Genomic DNA, 24,558 nt, shown 5'->3' on the forward strand with positions numbered 1-24,558 from the left:
ACATACATGACTAGAAAAGATAACATCATATTTATTCATGCATTTAATTTAAAAATAAAATAAAATAAGCCACGCTTACTTCCTAAACAAAGCATAAAGTATAAAGTTTAAACTTAAGCTACTGGTGAATTCTTGTAAAGGCACATTTTCGAATACTAATATTGATAATAATCTTTGTTTTCCTTGAGGAAATGTTTCTTACTCTGGTGCATTACACATAACAAACACTACAAGCACACAAAACAGAGGATCATTAAAGCTATTATATCATATATGATCTTATTCTTTCTTAACTTAAGTCTATTTTTTAAACCATGCCAGTGGTGTACAAGTCGACTTAGAGTATTCTATTCATGCAGTATTGCATGCATACATTCACGATCATACGAGACCTCTAAAACTTGCCTGTATCAAGGCCTATCCGTTAGTCTATCAAGTTATTTACTCCCCATTTTATTTTTAATTTAATTTTATGGTTGTTTAACACATGAAGACTTCCTTGTTTTAATCTTTAGCCTGAAAAGAAAAGTCAAAATCGTGCATTTTAGAAATGAAAAGAATTTGTTAAAAATTTAGACACAAAAATTATCTTTGGCTTGTTTTTGTTTTTGTAGACCTACTTGTCACTACTTATCCACTTCCGGATTGGAAATGTACCCCACTGGAGCTTAAGATTCGTTTATACTGATAACGTTTGATATTTTCAATAGACGTAGTAAGCCAGTGTTTCAAGACGAAACGATGTAGACTACACCTACAGAAAAGTTTTTTTGATGTTTGTTTTTGCACCATCTACAACAGAGGTTCTCAACCTTTTAAGCTCGGCGAGCCCTTTTTACAATCCCCCACTCTGCCGCGACCCCCCCTCCAACGCACACACATACATCAATAGAAGAGTAGACAACAACAATCCATATTTTCGATGGTCTCAGGCGACCCCTGGCAAATCGTCAATCGACCCCCAAGGGGGTCGCGACCCACAGGTTGAGAACCCCTGATCTACAAGAAACTTGATAGTCTGTTGTGTGACGACCATGTCAACATGCCTGACGTACATGAGATGTGGGTGTTACCTAAGCATGCTAGAAACCTGGGGCGGGGCCTGTGAGCTATTTGACCTGAAGTTGAAAATAGCGAGAACTTTAGTTGGAAAATGTGCAGGTGATTTAACTCTTTCTCTCCTAATCGACGATACCATCGTTGATTTAACCTCATTAAATTTAACTAATGTTTAATTTTATAAACCTGACCTTGTGTTATATAAAAGGCGCATGCATTTCCCTTTAACTCTATGCCAAATACAACATTTTCTGATAACAAACAACAAAACTATTGAAGCCTAATCATAACAGGGGAGGGGGGGGGATGGTAACGAGCAAAAAGAATTCCTTCGAAAAGTGGAAAAATAATTACGGAGAGAAAGAGTTAAAAGCATTAAGAGTGCAGGGAAAAACAACAGCTCACAACAAAAATAGTAACCAGACGTCCGGCAAAAAGGAGGACATGAGATCGTGACTTCGGTGGGACAGGCAGTGGTCTAATGTGTAAAAATGCCCGGCTCTCTCTGTGTTTACTGCAAAGGCATATTATCCAGCTGGTGGCGCGGTGGCTGAGTGGTTAAGCGCTTGGCTTCTTAACCTGGGGTCCTGGGTTCGAATCTCGGTGAAGACTGAGATTTTGAAATTCGGACTTTTTAAGACGCCCCTGTGTCCACCCAGCTCCAGACAGACCTGACTTAGGGAAAGTAAAGGCGGTTGGTCGTTGTGTTGGCCACATGACACCCTTCTCGTTAACCGATGGTCAAAGAAATAGATGACCTTAACATCATCTGCCCCCATATGTTGCAAGGTCTGAATCGAATTTCCCTCAGTCTTTTTTATTTGCTGGTTTAAATGCACAAACTGACTTATAAATGATGTCAATATATTGCCATGCATACATTACCTAAACGAAAATGAGTAGTGATGTATACGATGTTTAGTTGTTTGACCAGGGGGGGCCTACTGCAATTGAAAATTATTTGAATGATAGACATTTTCATTTACATTATGAGAAGCCCCTTTCGTAAAAAAATGGTGTTGTTGAAACCTGTTATATCGGTGCTCTCAAGAGTTGTGAATTTTTACAAAGCTTATATTGAGTCATCGTCTGTCTGTCTGTCTGGGTGGAATCTTTTGCACGTTATTTCTCCCCCTTTCCATTCTGTGATAAAATTGATACCAAGCATAATTATTCATTGTCGATGTCAACAAATTAATCTATAAAAAGAATTTACCAATTACTTAATCAATTAGTCGTAATTAATTAATGTTGTTTTTTTGTAGAAAATGTAGTCAGCTGAGGGGGGATAAGCCTTGTGTAGATGATCAGGTCGTTCGTAACAATGTTAAACTATCGATTTGTTAGTCTATAAAACCTCGAGCAACTTTAAAGAAAAACAAAAAGCTTACGGATACCTTCTCCCAGATACCCCCTCCCCAAACCCTAACATTGTCCACAAAAGGGATTGGATCGTAGCGTACTGAGAATGCTATAAACAAATAACTGACGCGTTTTCACTCAACATAAGCCTTTTTTTTTTTTTAAAGCAGTTGTTGTATTCTCTTTAGTTTTACAGCCAATGATCGAGCAACATATTTCATCCATTACATTGCGATTTTAAATTTTAAAGTTTTCTTTTTTTTTTTTTTTGGTTTGCCTTAAATTTGTAAGGTTTCGTCACTCTCTCTGTCCACATCTGAGAGTGCTGTTATCGGGCAACCCTACACTAACCCCAAAATGGAGGTCTCCATATGACATGTGTCTTGAGCAAGTTACTGTACGGTAGTGAGTCATGGACCACCTACGCCAAGAAAGAGTGAAAAATACATTAATTTCACTTGCGCTGCCTCCGAAGGATCCTGAAATCACGTGGCAAGAAAAACTGTGTAAAAAGAGATACTCGCTTGGACGGGTTTCAACAGCTTCTTTCCCATCCCCAGACAACGCCTCCTTCGCTGGCTTCGTCATGTCCGCCGGATGTATCCCAAAAGTCTTTCTTTATGTACAACTCGCGATGCGCACAAGAAAAATCGGCTGTTCCCACCACAGATATGCGAAAGTAATCAAACAGTGGACATCGATGATATGCAGCTTTGAATACTCCATGTCACAGACCCTTTAGTTCAGAGGACCAAAAAAGTAAAGCAGTAATAATACACTAAACCATAATTTAAAAATACAAAACCTAATAAATACTCAGAAAGACACAAAGACACATTTCTTATTCCATACGCTGGGACAAATTCATAGCGCCTCTTCTTCCCTAGCCTAGTGTCATTACAGAATGGAATGGGTTGCCCGACACATCCAGGAAAACAAATGACTTGGCAGATTTTAAGTCACTGACTAGCATGCGTTACTACACTAACAAGGGATACGCGTAGGACGTAATTATCTTCTCTTATGAAGTAACGTCTGTAATTTATAAGATAAGAATACACAATTTAGCACGATCTTGTTTTGATGGTCCGGTGTCTTTGAAAATGTGTATGCGTCACGTCAATGATCAACACAGCTCCATCACTTTTATTTACTAGACCGTCAAGACCTATATATCTACAAATAGGTCACTCTATGTCTATGAGCTATGGATCAATACAACCGTCTTAGTTAGATTCACTAGTTTGAATTGTTTCTAAGCAAACTAAACTTCTATGGCCATATTAAGATCCTGTTGGCTCGCAATTAAGACCTTCCTTCGGGGAACAGTACCGGGAAAAAGAAGAAGAGGCAGACAGAGACAGCGATGGGAAGACAACGTAAATGAATGGAAGGGCCTGCCATGGAGAGAGATTCTGTGATTCTCTCCAAGGAAAAAGACAGAGGCATGGAGATGAACGGTCAACAGATCTTGTGTGGTGCCACAACGGTCCAACGTGAAGGTGAAGCCAAACTAAGTTGTTGAGTAAAAAAAACGCAATGACCTACCAATGTGACTTCTTGTAGCTAAAGCAAACAAGATTATTTTGTTCTGGGTGAACACTGAATGACATGGCCATTGACTCCATTGAGTTGAATCATTGAGTTCAAAACTTAAAACATGGATAAATATCTTGATGCACCCACTAGGACCAGAACAAATCCAGTGTTGATGAGCCTGGGGTAACATATAGGTTCAGAATGCAAAGATCATGTAGGCTATCTACTATCTCTCTTTGACGTTTAAGTAAACTTAGAAGAAGTCTTGCATTGTTTATATTGTTTATATTTACAACAGCGAAAATCACCCAAAGTAGGTTATTATATAGGCTAGTTATATGTACTGTCGATATAGTCTAAATTCTATCTAGATCTAGTCCTATTGTAATTATTATATATATTTTTTTAAATTTCAGGATGTTTTAGGATCTGGTCAGATTGAGGTCAAATTTTCAAGTTACTCAGACTCGTGTCGAGAAGACTGGGATACAAACAAATGCGACCCCAAGTTTTCTTTCTGCTACGGACGACCACAAAATACGTAAGTCGAAACGAAACATGAATAAATGTATATACCACATTCACTTAATCACGAATTTACATACATGACTAGATTGACACCCTAGCCCTAGGCAGTCTAGGCACAATAAGACTGAAGACTAGAAAGTAGAAATATAACAGGCTGCTTGAATTAAAAAAACAATCTATGACTATGACAAGTTAGTAGATCTATAACCTAGCAGAGTTTAAGTCTCTTAATTAACATGTCAATTGCACCTACTGTGACCTAGATCTATCAAAATTCAACAAATTTTCATCTAACCCTTGAACCTTCCCTAACCTTTAAAACTAGATCTAGAGTCTAGAGTCTACGTCTAGATCTAGATTCTAAGTGACTTAAATAGCCATTGATTCTGGTCACAAATCATTGCAGACAATAAAAAAATGAATTTACAGCTCTCACCATTGATTTGTTGTACTTGATTCTGTGCTGAGAGTCTCTCTCTTTCTCTCTCTCTATATATATACATACCTAAGGTCTATAACAGATTTTTGTTTATGATAGACTAGTTTATGGAATTTATGTGGATATAGTTTGTAAGACTCATTATACTATTTATACTGACATGTTCTTTTTCAGTCCATTTACTAATGGAGGTTGTCAATATCTTTTGAAAGGAGAAACTGGTCATTGGCAAGATACAAACTATATAGTTTTCAACTCAGACATGAAAGGTGTTCCTAATCCATTGATTGCATCAGTTAACAAATTTGAGGTACATAACTGTGCTGGCCTTTATGTTACTAACTCTCAAAAGCAATGAATAATTTAGATCTAATTAGACACTTTGTCAGCATGCTTAGTCTATAGATTTTAGTTTTATTAAATCTCAATGATCAGCCTCTTTTGTTACACTGAAATATGATATCCTATGAAATAACCCGGAGTGCAGTGATTTAACAGTTAAACGCTTGGCTTCCAAACTTGGGGTCCTGGGTTCGAATCTCGATGAAGATTGGGATTTTGAATTTTGGGATTTTTTAGGGCACCCCTGATTCCACCCAACTCAACCTGACATTAGTTGGGGAAAGTATAGGTGGTTGGCTGTTGTGCTGTTGTTTCCAAGAAGAGCTGCTAGTAAAATCAATTTTTCTTTTCTGTATTCACTGTGGGATTAATTCATGTGAAGGTCTACTAATTCACTCCAATTGTTCATGGAAAACCTAGGGTCTGGCCTCGTGTTCTGTGGAACACAGTTTGAGAAACACTGCCCTAAACCATAACTTACAAATACAAAAAATACAACATAATCAAATACTATGAAAGACACAATTTAAAGATAAAGATACAATTATTATTCCATATGCAAGGACACATTTTTTACAAGTGCTCTTCTTCCCTAGTGCCATAATAACATGGTATAGGTTGCTTGAATCAGCCATGATAACCAATGACTTGGCAGAGTTTAAGTCTATAATTAACATACATGTCTAGTTTAACTTATGTCTATAATTAACATAGGCCTTACTTGTATCTATATAGTTTAACTTAAGTCTATAATTAACATACATGTCTAGTTTATCTTAAGTCTATAATTAACCTACATGTCTAGTTTAACCTCTCCATATGCTTAGTGGGAAGCGTGGTCGAGAGGCTAAGTGCGCTTGAACTTGGCTTGTCTTGGCTACCTAGAAGGGGCTCGAGGTTCGACATCCGACTCGGGCAGAGTTGCGTTTACTGAGCGCCTAAAGGCAGCACGGAAAACCAACTCCTAGATACCCCCTCCCCCCACTGGTCCACAAATGAGATTGGACCAAAGCGTTCTGAGCATGCTTTAAGCATGAAAGTAGCGCTATATAAAAGCTCTAATAATAATAAAAATAGGATGTAATTAATTTTTTGCTAATAAGGAATGTTTGTAATTTATAAGACCAATACTTGTAGGCCTACTTTTTAACTCTTAATACCCTACTCTTAATAATAGCTTATTATGACACCTGCTTATGGTACGGCTTATGTTATATTTCAATTTTAGGATATATTCTCCATTATAATAATATTTATAGAAGTAAATACAAACTGTTTGGTTCCTTCGACTTCCTTGTTATCTATGTTGTGCACACATGTGTTGGTCTTAGAGTTAATCCAAAACATATATTAATTAAAACACATTATACTTGTTTAACTGGCCTAATTGTATGTTTTTGCTTCTAAGCAACCTCAGGTTTGCACCGAATTTAATGAATGTATAAACTATTTTAAATGATATTAAGAATAGTATTGTTTATTCATTCTATAATTTTTAATAAGGTAGAATTGTAAGTCTTAATTATCTTAAAAAGTTTAACCCCAAATATCTTTGATTTATTACACCCAGATTAGGTGTCTAGTGTTTCTTGTTTCTTAAAATCTATTCAAATAATGGATCTGAGCATCATCTTTCCCCAGGATTCCAGTGTGACCCTTGCAGTAAAGGTCAGAGATGATGACATCTTTGAAGATGACTATCTGACTACCATAACTGCTAGTTTAAGTCCTGTGTATAGGTCAAAGGAAGAGTCACAGTGGAGCAGTTCTTTAACCATGAGCCAAGGCAATTACAGGTAGGAAATAGCACAGGATTTCTACTTTCAATTAGCTGATTTTAAAACATACCTCGTAGTCAGAGATGCTTAGCCATGTTAGGCCCATCTGGTCCTGAGGTCAAAAAACAAATTATCCATAATAATTTGAAACTTAATTATAAAAAACCCTGTTAATTTATAATGAGTGTTTTTTAATTTTTTTTCCTTGACAAAAGATAACATACATACCTAGTTATGCACACTCAAATACAAAGTTATGACATTTTTTGCTACACATAGTCCTAAAAATTATTATGATTATGGGTCAATAGAAAGTAAAGTTCCCCTTTCAGGCCGTGCAATCTATAGGGTAGATGATGTAAAGGTCATCTGTTTCTGTGGTACAGGGTTAACAAGGGTGTCATGTGGCCAGCACAATGACCAACAGCCTTTACTTTTCCCCAACTAATGTCAGGTACCCATTAGAGCTGGGTGGACTTGGAGGTGCCCTCAGGATCCCAAAATTAAAAACCCAGTCTTCACAAAGTTCCAAAGCCTTTACTTTGCTTTATCACTCAGCCACTGTGCCTCTTATGAGTCAATGACTGTCAAGATTTTTATAATTCTAGATTGGCTCAATACTTGTAACATCAGTTTGTGCTGTTCTTCATTGCTTAACAAGAATATTATTATTTATTTTTTTGAACCCCCAACTCAACATTCCATTGGCTGTCTTGACCTTTAATTCCCATCATCCCTTTCTCTTGCACTATTTCACTCTTTCTCCTCCACTCTGCTTATCTTTTTGTGTCTTTTCACTGTTAGACTAGGAACTTGACTGGTCTTGCAAATTAGAGCATATAATACAGTTTCCAAGATCATTACCAATCCAAAATATATTTCCCATCATTCATTGTGCTAACTTCCTCTGATTCATACCCAGGATGACCTACCAGTTCCGCATGTTCTGTGATGCCTACTACTACACAACGTCCTGTAGTGTCTATTGTAAGCAGCAGGACTCCAGTTCTGGCCACTACACATGTGACCCTTCAACAGGTTCCAAGTTGTGCCTGAAAGGTATGCCATTAAGGCAATTCATTAAATTGTTTCTATTATTAGTGTAATTGATGATCAGCCCAGAAACTCTTCTTTAACTATTAGAGTAAAACAGATGTAATTGAGACTTAACATGTCTAAATTTACGTACCTTGGTCTTAAAGAATATGATGATAGATTTTTGTCTTACAAAACCCACAATTTACATGGAAATAAGTGTAAAAAACAAACTTACAGTTCATGGGGAAAAAAAAAGAAAAAAAGTAATTTTTAATTAGTAGTAAGATAATAAGAATAGCTAGATCTATGTAGTCTACTAGGCCTACATGTCCTTATATCATTATTGTTGTAAGATCTTTATAATACATCTTTATTTTAAGACCTGGGTCATCTAGGCTGTTAATCATTTAGAGCAGCGGTTCTCAACCTTTTATGCTCTTCGACCCCTTTTACAATCCTCCATTTAGCCGTGACTCCCCCCCCCCCCCCGGCACACACACACACAGCAATAGACAATAACAATCCATCTTTTCAATGGTCTTTGGCGACCCCTGGCTAATCAACAATCGACCCCCAAGGGGGTCGCGACCCACAGGTTGAGAACCCCTGATTTAGAGTTTGGAGCTAATCTTTCACTTGGTTTTGTATCTTTAGGCTGGAAGGGCCCTAACTGCGCTGATGATATAAACGAATGTGAACAAGGCTTTTGTGTACGAGGAGAGTGCAGGAACTTGCCTGGTGATGTCCAGTGTATTTGTCCAGCAAACTACACAGGTGAGACTATCTGTTCAAAAAGATGTGCTTGTGAGACTTGGTTTATGTCCAGTGTGTCTGTCCAGAAAGCTGTACATGTGATCCTTGCTATATTATACTTATATATTGTATGTGGTGCCAAATAATATCCTAATATATATATATATATATATATATATATATAATATATATATATATATATTCTTGACTTAGACTATTCTCTCCACTTCAAATGAGCAGGCATAAAAGATTTTGGCTATTCACTTTTACCTTCACCTATCCCTTAGCCTGTAGAACCATGGGGCTTCAAACAAGATCTGTCGACCATCTTTCTCTATTCCTTTCTGTCTTTTGCCTTGGATAGAATTTCATTCAATGACAGGCCTGTCCATTACTTCACATTGTCTTTCCATCGCTTTCTCTGTTTGCCTCTTCTTCTTTTTCCTGGTACTGTTCCCTGAAGGAAGGACTTTTTGAATTCTAAGGACCATGTCTGAAGAGTATAACTTAGTGTTTTTTGACCATTACTAGATTTATATATGCTATTTTATATATAGAAAGTACGACCAGGCATTAAAAAGAAAAAAAGTTAATGTGTTAACCTTAGTAAAGATTTAAACACAACAAGTCATTCATTTTCCTTATTGCTTCAGGAAAAATACTCAATGACACATGGGAAGTTAGACTACTTGTATGATATTGTCCTAGGATGTAGATTATAAAATGTGCCTTTATCTTTGTATCTTTCATTTTTCATTTGCTTTAATTGGGGGGGGGGGGGGGGGTGAGGTAAATAAATAGCTGAAAAAGTTAATACACCAAATACTATCTTAATCTTGTGTGAACTGTATAGGACTGGTTTAATCTACCTTAGCAATGTTCATTTACACTTGTACACATTTTTATTTATGTTTTATTTTTTTGTTCATTAAAATTGGATGACTAGGTAAAGACTGTTCTGAATTGATCAACCCCTGCAAGTCTTCACCTTGTCTCAATGGAGGTACCTGTTTTGCTCATAGCTCACAGTTCACGTACTTATGCACCTGCAAGGACGGCTGGCAGGGTAAGAACTGTGAGTCAAGAGTTGACCCATGCAGCAAGTCTCCTTGCTCTAACGGTGGCACCTGCACATCCCAGTAAGTCAAAAACACCCATTGTCTTGTTTGTTTTTAAAGAAGTAACTAAGAACTGTACATTGATTATGCTTTCTTAAATCTGTAATCACTTATTTAAACCTTTCTTATTTATTGGTTCATCGTAAAAACTATAATAGTACTTTGGAAAAAAAAATTTCTTCAATGTACAATATTGCTATTGTAGTTTGCTTTTTGTAGGCCAGTAATGGACAAAAATGTCTTTGTTTATTTTTAAATCCGGGTTAGCTGTCATTGAAGTTAAAAAAGTGAAGTTCCCCTTTTAGACCATGTGATCTAAAGGGCAGATAATGTAAAGGTCATCTGTTTCTGTGGCCCAGGATTAACGAAGGTGTCATGTGGCCAGCACCACAACGACCAACCGCCTTTACTTTTCCCTTATTAATGTCAGGTACCCATTAGAGCTGTGTGGACTCAGAAACCCCCAAGATCTAGAAATGAAAAATCCCAGTCTTACTAGGATTCGAACTTGAGACCCCTGGTTCAGTAGCTAAACCCTTAACCACTCAGCCACAGTGCCTCCGTTAGCTTTTCATTACAGCTTGATATTAAGGCATAACTTATTTTCTTGTATTTTTTATAGGCCAGGGGCAACATCATATGAATGTCTGTGTAGAGAGCCATACTATGGAGCCAATTGTCTTCAGGTTCTTACCACAACAACATCAACTACAACAACAACTACAACAACAACAACAGAAGTGCCAAGTAATTATTTAACTTGTTTCTACTAGTGGTTTTAAGTTCTGTAATGTACTAGTTTAGAGAGTAGGTTAGTTTTGTTAGTTAAATATATTGTGTATAGTTTTAGCGACGGTAAAAGTAATGACGTAGTAAGACAGACTAATGACGTGGTAGACTTAGGCGAACAAGAGACCAACATGGCGTTATGTTAGAAGTAGGCTGTTTTGAATAGTAATTGAATAGTAGTTAGTTATAGCGACGTTTTAGAAAGACTGGACGGATTTCCCAGTGCTTAATAAAGTCTCATTTTATAGAACTGAATGTTGTTATCAAGTCTATCTATTTTGTAATGTTCTGTGGCTAATGTTAAAGTAATAATTGCACAACATGAAGTCAGATTAGATTAGCCCACAACAGTTCTCAACATTTTACATAAAAATGATTTTATTATTCACATTGAATGTTATAACTTTTACTCTTGCTACATTTTTTTATGAAAGTTTATTTTTTTATAATTAAAATTAAAGTTTCATTATTAAAAAGTAATCAAAATGTTTATTATAACTTTTTTTTTTTTTAAAGTTTTGTCAGGATTTACTATAGGCTTCTTATCTATTGTTTTAATCTGGTCGTATGAATGAAATGTATTTATTGACAGGGTCACTTTATTTTCGATACTTGCATGTTAGTGTTGGTTATTACTTCATGGTTTTAGATTTGTTGTATTTTACTAATATACGTACTTGTAGTTAAAGTATTCTAAGCTAATGTCTTTGTAATTAAGGCAGGTGTTATATAACATGTTGGCTAATCTCAGTAGTGATAAAATGAATGTTTGTGGTTCAAAGACTTAGCAGCCAAAAGACCAAACATTTGTTTGAAATATTGTTAGTCCATTAGACTTTATATTTGTTTCTCTATTTTCCACCCTCTTTACTCTATTGTGTCCACTTTACCATCAGTCTGTCTCTTTTTATCCTATATGATCTTGTTAGCATTGAAAAGGCATTTTTTCAAATAGATGTTTTGAACCACACCAAATTATTCCTGCTCTTAAAGAGTTGGTAATTAAGAAGCTGTTCTTCAACAATAAGGTCCAAATAAAAAGTTTCAATGTCAATGTTACTTCAGCTACAACCACCACCACCACCACCACCAGCTTGCCGAGTACCACCACTGAGAACCCAACGACCACCAGTACACTGGTCACTTCCACGTCTATTCTAACTAGTGAGCCGGCTACAACCACGGAACCTACCACCACTAGTGTAACTACAGCACCAGATACAACTCCTAGTACAACTACAACGCCATCTACAACTTACATCATGGTTGAAACTACACAAGCTGAAAGTAATTCACCAGATCTTCACCTGTTTTGCTATAATCTTCTCCAAACACATAAACCAACTGTTGTGGCTTTTGCATTGGCCATTCATGTATCTTTGCTTTTTTTTTTTTTTTTTGCTTTTACCAACACACTGTCTGCTTTAATGCTAACCTTGCTTGTAAAAAAAAATGATGTAAAGGTCATTTGTTTCTGTGGCCTATGGATAAGGAGGGTGTCATGTGACCAGCACAATGACCAACCACCTTTACTTTTCCCAGACTAATGTCAGGTACCCTTTAGAGCTGGGTGGACCCAGAGGCGTCCAAAGATCCCGAAATTAAAAATCCTAGTCTTCACCAGGATGCGAAAGCCAAGCGCTTAACCACTCAGTCATCAACTTTGTTTGTAAGTTCCTGATATAATTTCAGAAATGATACTCGCATCCAAACCTAAGCTTTCTGCAGGACAGAATGTATGAAGAGTGGACAATGTTGTATGGTATCCAGTGTCCTTTTGTTGTACATTGTTTGAAATAGTCTTCTTCTTCTTCTTCTTCTTCTAGCCAGCTTTATTGCTGCTGAGCTGTGATCTCTTTTGCAGACTGTGCCAAGGAAAAAAAGTGTGCTGTTTTCTTCAGTTGTTCAGCACTGCCGTACAGGGTGTTGGTTATGTTGGGCTGTAGTGGAAATAGTCTAAAAGATCTTAATGAATCTTCTCCTCTCCTACCTAAAAAAAATGACAGATGTTCCCTGACAAGAGAAGATAATCATATCCTACGAGTGCCATTTTCTTTATCTTGTTCTGTATGTTAATTAGAGATTTAAACTTGCTAAGACATTGCTTTTACTGGCTGATTAAGGCAACCCATTCCATGTTCCACTTGCACTAGGAAAGAAAGAGCACTTACATGAATTTGTCCTAGCATATGGAATAAGAAATGAGCCTTAATATATGTGTCTTTTTGAGTATTTTATAATGTGATTTTTTTGTTATTATTTAAAAAGAGGGCAGCATTTTGCTGTGTAGTAATAGCATATCTTGCCAACATGAATGCAGACAAAAAATTGTCTGCCAGTGGTCAATTTAAGGCAAAAGAGAATTAGCTAGAATAGTGTCACTTTAAAAAAAAACTACAGTGACTTCTCAAGTTAAATTAAAAGATAATTATTCCATCTATATGATGCATGCTTGTTGTTGTTGATTTGTCAAAGGAGATTTGTATTTCTTATATATTCTTCTAGCCCTTTATTATTTAACTAAAATACATGACCACTAAAGTAGGATTCTGCTCTTCTTATTTAAAATGGTGGTGGTGTTTTTTTTTAATATTCTATTTTAATGTTTATATTCAAAGAAATAGTATACATTTTTTTTACCCCCAAAATAGTACAAAACTGAATGCACATTTATTGACCTACTAATACACACAATAAGCATGAGGCTTGCTGATGGGAAACGTAAGGGGTTTCGTGATTTTAAACAAAAATGTAATTAGTTTCTCATGAATGACATTTTAATATCAACTAATGATTGGTGGAGGTTAATGAAACTTTAATTTTAATCTTACAACTTTCTGTATTAGTTGTGTGAATAAGTACTTTAAGAATTAATCTTTATTTATTAAGTAAATCCAACAAATTTTATAAAATATTTTAAATAATTGAAAAGAAAAGTGTAGGATAGTGGATATAAGTTTCAAATGGATTAAGTTGTAAAATTTTTAAGTATTCTATTAAAAGTTGTAATTTCTATGAGACTGTATGAAATATTTGAAAGTGTTTTTTTTTTTTTATGATTTACTAAGTTTTATGACTGTTAATCTTAACATGCTTTTATTTGTTTTCAATCTTTTGATTTATCTTCAGGTTCATCAGAAAGTATGGTGGCTGATGCCCATAGATTAGAGTCCCAGGTACAGATAAATTTTAAGATACATAGATATTTACATATATAGAATGAAAGATAAAATAGAAAGAAAAAACTTTTAGCAAGAAAGAAAGAAGAATCTTGCACAACAGATGTAGGCCTACAAATAAAAACATTCATATATTAGTAGTCTTCCTGTCTTATCTTCTTATCTTATATGATACAGGGTTAAATGCTATTGCCTCTGCTTGCCACTCATTTAACTGCAGCTCTTGTATTATGTAATTAGTGAAAAAAAAAAGATTGTCAGATTTATTAAATGTGTATATTACAAGAGTTTCCTCCCTCTGATCCTAATGTATTTACAATAGAAAAAAATATGTGTAACATGCTTTTAAAATATCTCCCAAACAAATTAATTTAGTTGAGAGCTACCTGATGATTTTATTCTTTGAAAAATATAAGAACAGTTTTTACTTAGACTTATAAGTCTAATCTTATATGATACTGACGTTACTTCAAAAAAGAAGATGATTACGTCCTACGTGTCATGCATTTAGTCATGCATATTAACCAATGACTTAAATTCTGCCAAGTCACTGGTTTTCCTGGCTAGCTCAGGCAACCCATTCCATGCTCTAATAGCACTAGGGAAGAAGGAGCACTTGTACATATTTGTCCTAGGATATGGGACGAGGAATGCGCCTTTATCTTTGTGTCTTTCTGAGTATTTTATTAAATTTTGTTTTTGTATTTGAAGATTATGGTGCAGTGTTTTATGTATAATTGCTACTTTACTTTTAAGTCTTCTGTCCTGAAGGCTTTCTAAATTTAATGATTTTACTAAAGGTAAGATATGTTTGTTTTGCAATTCTCTAGGAAGACGAAGGATTCCAGATATGGTACATTGGTATTATTGTAGCAGCGATGTTGTTAGCATGTTTGGTTATAGTGGTATTCATCATTTTCAGAAGAAGGTACTGGTACCTAAATAATTTTCTTTCACTCAAAACTGTTTTAAGTACTTTTCTGTTAGTGCTATCCAGATAAAACATTTTTTTATTGAATTTATTTTTTTTGTTCTTCTTACTCTAGGCGCCATGCAAAATCACAAAAAGAAGATTTAACTTGCATCAGCCCAACTGGCTCCAATCTGGTGTTTGAGAACAACATGTACAACAACGCTAACAGAAATAATCTGGCCAAAGAGAAATGTGCTGATGTATGTAGATTTTTTTTATAGCAGTAGTTAGTCCTTGGTCAATCAGTCACACATCAGCGTAGTGTTTTGTCCCTATGATAATGCTACAATCATTGGTAGTTTTGACCCATTTATATATCTTACATATGTATGATGTTTGATTGAATATGGGCTTTCTTCATTATGCATTTAAAGAAGCTTTGTAAAAAATATCAGTCTACATCATATGCTGTCAGAGTCTGCCAGAGAGAAACACAATATTTTACAAGCTGCCTCAAGTGTGCCAGCTTCTGATTTTTTTTTATTATGGTTGAATCCCAGAGCCTTTCCTGTGTTTAATTTTGGCTGCAAATTTTGGATTCTTGGCTTTCCTTTGTTGGCAGGCTACCAAGGATTTACCAGCCCCTCCTGCCCAAAGTTTTCTGGTTTAGATGCTAGATACTATCCATTGGTCCATTTCTTAAGTGATAATAGTTTTGTCTTAATTTAATATCTGAGCCAAATGTCAAGGCCAGGAGTTGGAATGGTTGTCAGTGGCTATTTGAGACACATGCCATTTAACTCTTTCTCTCCATAATTATTTTCTTCGTTTCAATAGTAATATTCATTTTGGTCATTTGTATTTCATTATTCTGTTTTGAATAAACTTCAATAACCTTTTTGTTTGTTATCAGAAATTGTTATATTAGGTATTAAATGGTAGGAAATAGCATCCTCTTTTTACAAAACAAATTAAAGTTCATAAATCCAAAAATCAATTTAGTTTAATGAAGGTCGAATCAACGTTGGCATTGTCAATTAGGAGAGAAAGAGTTAAGATTTTTTTAGGTAGTGAAGTGCCTAAAAGCTATTATCACTTCTGGTAATAATAATTTTATAACCATTCTGTCATAAGGTTGGTCAAAAATATTTCCCCGTGTTTTTGGCTGTTCTTGATGATATATAAGTTAAAAAGAAAATCTTTGTGTTGTTAATGTATTTTTTTTTCCCCTGTCATCAGAGTACTTCTCCCTCTCAAGTTATTGTCCAATGTGGAGACACACATAGTGCAGAACAGTGTGCTAATCCAACATATGTGGAAGTGGATGAATGCTCCATGCCCGATGGAGGCTACTGTAAAATGTAAGTATTGCCAGGTTGTTATGTAACCGGATTTCATTCCCACAAACTGCAATGTAGACTTGCGTACTAAATTAGGCTGTAAATGATTTCACTGTTGACAATTATGCGTAGCCTATATCATATAGTGGGATGTGTGTCTGAGTGGCCTATCAAGGAAGGTCAAGTTTGAAACTCGCCTCTAGCAGAGTTTGTGTAATGTGCTCCTAAGGCAGCACAGAAACATTCTTGCAGATCTCCCCTTTCCCCGCATGTCCACAAAAGAGATTTTACCACAGCGCTCTGAGCTGGCTATAAGTATGAAAGTTGTGCTCTACAAAAGCCATTAAAAAAAACTTAAAGTCAGACATTTTCACAAATTGAGACCATGCGACACTATGTATCTTTTAGAAAGCTATTCTAGAAGTGCTTCAGAAAAAGGGTGTCAATAAAAAAGTTTTAGGCTCACTTGTTCCTACACTTCACATATTTTCAATCTGTAATCCTGAGCCCTTATTTATACAGGATTCCCCACGGGGAGCCAGTTGTTGATATAGATTTGAAGGTGTTTTTGTCATGCTTGCATGCATCTACATAGTGACATAATAACTCTTGCTTGCCACAATTTTACTATGTGGTATTTTTTTTTGGAAGGAGGGGTTAACTCTACTCTAAGGTATTTAGTGTACCAGACCTTGAGGGATAATTCTGAGAACAATGCACATGCCCTAACATTCTGCTTTGAGGTAAAAAAGTGTTAATTCTCCTTCTGCTATGGGCAGGTGGTTCATGCTCTGAACCTGATAGGAAAAAAGTGTTACTTCTCTTTCTGTCAGGAGGTGAATATCCCTTAACCTGAAATAAAAGTCTTGCTTATTTTCCAGCCTGTCCCAAGTCTTGTCTTACTGTCATACAGCTAAATATTTAGTACACTACTTCCACTGGTCAGCAAAGAATCACTTTGTTAACCCAGTGTTTGTACTTTGAGCCAAGACTCTTGTAGCTAATGCAAAACTAAACTTTTAATATGCAGTAAATGTTTGTCAGCTAGGATCCGAAGCTTATCAGGTCAAGTAGCTCTATCATCAGACATAGATAAGTCACACGATTAGGGCGTTCTTTACCATGATACATTAAAGAACTTTTCAGTAGAATGTGTAAAAATGGATACCTTAATTTTATGAAATACATTATTCATCACAAGAAATGTCACAACAATATAACTGCTACAGACATATCTTGTGCCACAAAAAAGGCTCTAGTTAAACTGTATTAAATTAAACTGCATTTCATAAAATCATGCAATAAACTATACCTGTTTTGGACATCATCTTATTTTTTTTAGAGCTTATCTTATAAATTACCTTGGACACTACGGAGAGATTTATCCTTAGTGGTGCTTTACATCACTGCGACTGAAAGAGATTAAAGAAGCACTGAATATTTAAAAGTAAAGTAAAGTTCCCCTTTCAGACCTTGTGGTCTATAGGGCAGATGATGTAAAGGTCATCTGTTTCTGTGGCCTACGGTTTATGAGGGTGTCATGTGGCCAGCACAAAGACCAACCACCTTTACTTTTTCCCCAACTAATGTCAGGTACTGATTAGAGCTGGGTGGACTCAGAGGCACCCAAAGATCCTGAAAAATCCCAGTCTTCACCAGGATTCAAACTTGAGAGCCATGGTTCAGAAGCCAAGTGCTTTACCGCTCAGGCACCACGCGACTCACTGAATATTTGATAGTTTTATAAATGTTAATATTTCTGCACTTTGGTTCTCATTGCTAATGTTTTTTAATAAAATTAATATCTTCTGGGAATTATCATTGGGCACATTGTTTTTTTTTTAGTGAGGACAAGCTGACAAGATCATCTCAAAACTGTGAACCTAAGAGGACAGTTACATTACCAGATAAAGCTGAGCTTAATAATTATGCTGACTTTAATACATTGAGACATCAGGCCAATCAGAACCAACAGGAAACTGGTTAGTTGATATCAATAGTCAGTCCATCTTGTTAGTTCATATCAGTAGTCAATCTGGTTAGTTAATACAAGTAGTCATTCCAACTGGTGAATTCATATCAGTAGTCAGTCCATCCGGCTAGTTCATATCAGTAGTTAGTCCATTAGGTTATTTCATATCAGTAGTTAGTCCATCTGGTGAGTTGCTATCAGTAGTCAGTCCATCTGGTGAGTTCCTATCAGTAGTCAGTCCATCCGGTTATTTCATATCAGTAGTTAGTCTATCTTGTTAGCTCATATCAGTAGTCAGTCCATTCCAGACAAAACAAAGTTTCATATCTAATCATTATTCAGGACAGGATGTAGACTTGCTAATGCCCTTAGCTATTTCAGATTTGCAGACCTTTGCAAGAAATATAAGGCATTTTCCCATTGCTCTCTCTTTACGATGAAATGAAAATATGCCAGGAATCATTTTTGGGGTGCTCCCAAGCAAGTGGGGTCCTATGCTATAGCTCTTGTTGACTAGGCTATTAACATTATTTACTTCCAATCTATGGAAAAGTCAGTGATTCTTGTTAAATATTGTAGCATCACTTTCGTGTGTTTTCAATTTATTCCAGTGGCTAAACCTGCCATGTATATCCCAAATGATTAAACTTGAAATTGGTCATTAAAATGTTTATGGAAAATAGGCATAAATGTAAAAAACATTTAATTAATACTTTTGCTTGAAATGAAGTTTGTTTTCCTCTGATTAAAGAATTCTTTGTAAGTGAAAAATTAACTTAATTTTTTTTTCTTGATTAAATGAAAATAATTTTTAAATTTTAAGTTGCTTGAATCATGTTTATGTTGTGCTATGTAAAGAGTTAATTTAATTTCATTGCTTTTTCTAAGGTCACCCTGATCCATTGTATCAAGACCTTGACAGTGTTGGGGAGCGGGACACTGCTGATTCTGCTCCAACTTTCAGAGCCAATTCTAATGATTCTGTTACTTTTGATTTAACAACTCCAGAACAAGAAACCAAGCCCAGGAAAGGTAAGCATGGTATTACGCAGACTACATTCACCTGTCCCTTATCTTTTAGACCACTGACTGTCTCTTTCCATTCCTTACTGTCTGTTTAAAATTACTTTCATCTACAGGGCTGTCACACAATTACTGCTGGTCAAACATAAAAAGTCTAGGTTTTTGATATTTAAAAACATATTAAATTAGGGTTTTAACTTTACATCAAAGTACCCCTTTGAAGAATCTAACAAAGTGGCTGTCTAAGGTCACAAGGGTACTACTTGCAGGTATTGCTGACAATAGTATAATGCAATGTAACAGTTCATCATAGATCTAATAAGTCATTAATAAAAAAAAAAAACTCCTATGTAAGTCTAGCACATTCACACAAATAAGTTCAATTAGTTTTTATTACATATTTAAATCAATAACTTTGTAATGCTATACATTTCTTTGGGTTACTTTTTTTTTTTTTTTTTTTTTTTTTTTACTATTTAATAGTTACAAAAGACTAACTTATTTACTTGCATGCTACTGTGTTGGTTCAGTTTTGGACCAAGATGATAACAATTACTAAACTTAAGGCTCCTGTTTTGTCCTCTATCACAGACTATTTAACTAATTATTACATTACTTGACACATTTTACCCATTACTTATGGTGAAGAATGGTATTGCACTTTAAAAAAAAACAAAACATAATTATTAAGTTAGTCTACACTAGGCATTTCACACCGTCACTAAAGCTTTACACTTTTCATTTATTATCCCGAAAGTTTACTCTTTTTTCATTTATAAAATGTTTTACTCTATTTTATTTATAATTCCAAAATTATTTTTTTTTATATTTATAATCCCAAATATTGATACATTTTCTTTATAGTCCCAAAATTTTACTATGTTTTATTTATAATCCCAAAATTGTACTCTTTATTATCATGTGGAGTGGTGATTTCATATTTTTAAATTGACCACTGAACTGACTAGAAGCAATAGTAAAGGATTAATTTGTAAATGCTTGTTTTTTTCTACTTTAGGACTTCCCACGGAGTATGATCTTCCAGCCAGTTGTCTTCCACCACCTCGGATGCAAAGGTCACTGCCACCAGTTCCAGCCTTTCCCCCGGTCATTAGCAGCTCGGCCGAAGCCGGCTACGATGTCCCAAAAAACCAGGATCCTGCCAAAGATTATGAATCTACTGACGAGGAAGATGTCCAGGAAGATGTGGCTCAGTTGAGAAAAGAAGTTGAGGAGAGATACAAGGTTCCTGTTGTCATTAAACATTCAGGAGAATCTTCATCTTAAAGTTTTTTTAGAAACTTATTGGATAACACATAGGTAAAAAATAACAACAATTCATTCCATTACTAAAAAGTTAAAGTGTAAAAGGATAATAACCTGTGATGATTTCTTTTCAAACATCTTTACACAAACATTTCCTTAATAATAACGATCGTTTTTAAAATGTCTTCTTTCATCTACCCTGTGATGTATAACTACATTTTATCACTGTCACATATTCTAATCTTTAGAGTAGACAAGAAGTTGTGAGGTAATTATTGTTTTATAACAATGCAAAACTTGGACTTGTGAAAATCATAAGTATATTGATTTATGGCATTGTTTACTTTTAAGGTTGTAATTTTGTACTAGTTTTGTGTAAGCATTATAGTCATTTTGTGTATTGATTGTACCAACAGAATGTAGTTATCTTCAGTATTTTGTCAACAATGTTCTTAAGTTGGACTAAGTAGTTTATGGTTGTTAGATTCTTGAATAAAGAACACATTTTGTAAGATTCCCCTCTGACACGTTATTGTAGCCAATTGCAAACTAGGGGAAAAGCGATTGTCATTAGTATGAATTACAAGAGAGCAAAACATGGAAAGGTTTTGAGCATAATGCTAATATAATTGCAGCAGGATTTTCCGAGAGTTTGATGGGCTAAGACTAAAATCTTTTGTTTTGGTATATTGTGATAAAGAATTAGAGTTAGATATCTTAGATTCACTCTTGAATTATCATGTTTTAGGATAAGCTGGAAATAATTTGTCATTTCCATTTCTTATTTTGAAAAAACTGAGAAAAGAAATGATTATCATAAGTGTATCTTATTTCATCATTTTCAGACTTTCTTTTAAACAATAAGATTATTATATTTTATCATTAGTATAAAAAAAAAATCTTTTCTATTTTGAATTTATATTCTTATTCCTAAAGTTGTAGAAAATTAAACATTGTACACTTTGGTTATAAAAATCAAAGGGTTTTTGATTTAAAGCATTGTGTTTATGAGATATAGCCCTTGGTATCCATGTTGACTGTTGGTTACCCCTGAGGACGCCGAGTGATTGTTTGTTTTTTTCTAGTCTGCCGTTGTTTTGTGTACTTATGTGCATAATTTTTTTTTGTTGCACTCACCAGAAAAATGTTGCGAATTGTAGGCTTACCAGTGATATTTTTTTTTACTTGAAATTATTGTTGACGGTCTAAATTGTTGAAACTTATAACATTCCATTTGTTATGCTTTCTTTGCCTGATAAGATATTAAAAGTTATTTCGGAGAAAGAAACCTGTTGATGCAAGTGATATGTACAGACTTATGCTTATCATTCAATAAGTAGTTTTCAATATTATTTTTTTTTTATGTCAGGCCAGTTTTTTTTTGGTTTTAGCATTTTTTGTCTCTAAAATGAATCTTATTCAATGTAAATAATTTTATTTTTTTTAAACTTTCTCTTTACAAAATAAATATTTGACTTGTTGTTTTCTTGTATCATAATTTTGAAATTTTTGATTTTTTAAACAGACACATCATGTTATATGAACCCCCGGTAGCAAAAGAAAATAGTTTCACTATACAACTTTTAAAAAAATGCTGCATACACCCTGCCCCCCCCCCCCCAACCCCCACACATATGTTAAGCTCCAAGGAGCCAGCCAGTAACACACAGTCACAGTACAACTCTTGTATATCTTTGTCTGTAAAATGTCTTAGATGTAAGCTAGTTACCAAGAAATTGTACATTCAATTTTTCCTTTTCTTCTTTGCTTATTGTAACATTCACTTGTACATAATTCCAAACAGGACAAAAATCAATGCATCATGTAAGAGTAAGACTATTCCCATATCAAAATATGCAAACTTCATTGACCCAATCTAATTATAATATTGAGGGAATATAAGTGATTAGACTATAATGCTGGAGAGTTCCTAATCGCACATTCATACAAAATTTTGTGTTCTAATTTCACTCCGAACGATTATTTTTTCTAAATTTGGTCATAAATTTAATTACAATTATTTAGTTGATTTGCAGATTTTACAGGGTGAAAGGGGAGACTATTTAATAATTGATAATGTTATGAAGTGGTCTCCCCTTTTAAACCCTTCCATGTTGTTGCTTCATGTTTTGGGCTTCCACGAACACAACTATGTGATTGGAAAAACCATGGTTTCTTGCTAGACAGAACAATGTTGGATGTAAAGGTTGAATAGAACCCCTTGTTCTTGTCCTCTCTCTTGTAGGCTTATGCATGTATTCCATTTACCCTTTTATTGGAAGCTGCTATTCATATATGCAAAGTTTCAGTACAAATGAAATCAAATGTACATTTAATGTTTCAAATCATGTAATGAACTAATCTCTATGACAATATTATTTCATGCATTAAACGCACATTGTACAACATTAAATCATTGTTCATTCTGCTTTTTAAAAATGTTTTTGTTTATAGCCTAATTTGTTTTCCTCCCAACTCTCTATCTTATCTTATCTTATATAATATAGACGTTACTTCAAAAAAGATTATAAATATGTATATAATTGGACACGGAAATCCATCTAGAATTTATTAATATGTAAACAAGAGTTTTTATTTTTTTTATTTGGTTAACCTAGATCTACTATCTAATCCAAGTTCTACATTCCATTAAATAAAAACTTTACAACTCGAAATAATAAACTCTGCCAATATTTACATATACAAGTATTTTATTAATAGCGTCTCGTAAACCTAAGTAGCTATAAGAAATATCTATTTGAATTGGCCTACATCACATAAAATGTAAATCTACCTACGCAGGCACTGTTAACTCTTTATCTCCGTAATTATTTTTTACCACATTCTGGTGGAATCAACGTTGTATCGTTAGTTAGGAGAGAAAGAGTTAAGTCTTTAGTCCACTTAGTGATAAATAGTTTGGAATTTGGCTAGGGTTACCAGACGTCCGACAAAAGGAGGCCATGTCCTCCTTTTTGGGGTCTTGTCCTCTGTCCAGATGGCATTGGCCTAAATTGTGAAAATGTCCGGCTTTTTTTTACTGCTGTTTACTGCAATGACATATAACTTATTAATTGAAATTAATACTTGATAATCTTCTGGTTTAAATATAAAATTTCTTAATTAATAGATGTGTAGCTTCACAGCATGAGTTGCACGATGAAGGCACGTGAAAAGCACATGACAAGTCATGATCTATTGCTAAGATCGGTACGTGACGTTTTGGCGCCGCCATTTTGGCGCGAGCCGTTTTGGCGACGGGACGTTTTGGCGCGAGATATCATTTGACGATAATTTAACAAGCATGGAGCTTTTTTTTTAATGAACCCTTGAATTCCAGCGACGTAGGCAAATAACCATGGTGTCTATGTATACTTAACTTCAAGTATTTTGAGAAACATGGTACATGTATTATATTTGTACTTATTATTAGCAAATGTTTGGTATGTATAGCTGGAGATACCATACAATCATTAAATTAACCAATGTAAATGTAAACAAATAATTGCATCAATTTTTAGTCTATCATCGTTTCATTTTTTTTTAATTTTTGTTTTTAATTTTAAAGTAATATCTTAAAAAACTTTTTTGAAAATAAAAGTGTGCCTCTTAATAAACACACATACACAAACCAAAATGTTTATTAAAGAAAATGATGTGAAAAACAAACACACATTTACATTTAGTAGGCTACGTGAAAAATATGTCTTAACACAAACACTCATGCAAAACATAGATATGAATAATTCTTTTAAAAGAAATAATACAATAAACGTACATAATGTATTTCGCGCCAAAACGTCCCGTCGCCAAAACGGCTTGCGCCAAAACGTCCTGCTTCGTGCTAAGATACTCTCTTGTACGGGTTTTATCAGCATCTTTACAATCTTCAAATAACGCCGCATACGTAGTGTATGTTTTATTGTCCCTCAGACAACAGCAGGGGCCTAAAAATAGACAAAAAGGAGCTAATTATATCTCTATTAAAGTACGAGACTTTTTAACAAATCGGGTAAACCCGTTGTCACAGTATTTTATACTGAATATGAATATATCGGCTGAACGGGAAATACCATTTTGACACTCTACTTTTATTTCATGACAAAATAAAAATAGGTGT

General features: G+C 34.7%; 1 protein-coding gene across 2 annotated transcripts in view; it reads left to right on the plus strand.

The window, feature by feature from the left end:
* Nucleotides 1-22,851, plus strand: part of LOC106073644 (protein jagged-1-like) — a 47,681-nt gene extending 24,830 nt beyond the window's left edge. Inside the window, exons 3-17 of one of the 2 annotated variants that reach the window (XM_056025475.1) lie at nt 4,377-4,501; nt 5,102-5,237; nt 6,911-7,065; nt 7,970-8,106; nt 8,740-8,859; nt 9,785-9,977; nt 10,579-10,703; nt 11,811-12,032; nt 13,875-13,921; nt 14,755-14,852; nt 14,971-15,097; nt 16,077-16,198; nt 18,023-18,159; nt 19,038-19,181; nt 20,191-22,851. In XM_056025475.1, coding sequence (XP_055881450.1) covers nt 4,377-4,501; nt 5,102-5,237; nt 6,911-7,065; nt 7,970-8,106; nt 8,740-8,859; nt 9,785-9,977; nt 10,579-10,703; nt 11,811-12,032; nt 13,875-13,921; nt 14,755-14,852; nt 14,971-15,097; nt 16,077-16,198; nt 18,023-18,159; nt 19,038-19,181; nt 20,191-20,459 — 2,157 coding nt within the window. In that variant the 3' untranslated portion in view covers nt 20,460-22,851. The remainder of the gene's footprint in view (nt 1-4,376; nt 4,502-5,101; nt 5,238-6,910; nt 7,066-7,969; nt 8,107-8,739; nt 8,860-9,784; nt 9,978-10,578; nt 10,704-11,810; nt 12,033-13,874; nt 13,922-14,754; nt 14,853-14,970; nt 15,098-16,076; nt 16,199-18,022; nt 18,160-19,037; nt 19,182-20,190) is intronic. The other variant, XM_056025476.1, reaches the window with a different exon arrangement.
* The last annotated feature ends 1,707 nt before the right edge of the window (nt 22,852-24,558 follow it).

Source organism: Biomphalaria glabrata, chromosome 4 (genome assembly GCF_947242115.1).
Source record: "Biomphalaria glabrata chromosome 4, xgBioGlab47.1, whole genome shotgun sequence".
Classification (NCBI taxonomy): domain Eukaryota; kingdom Metazoa; phylum Mollusca; class Gastropoda; family Planorbidae; genus Biomphalaria; species Biomphalaria glabrata.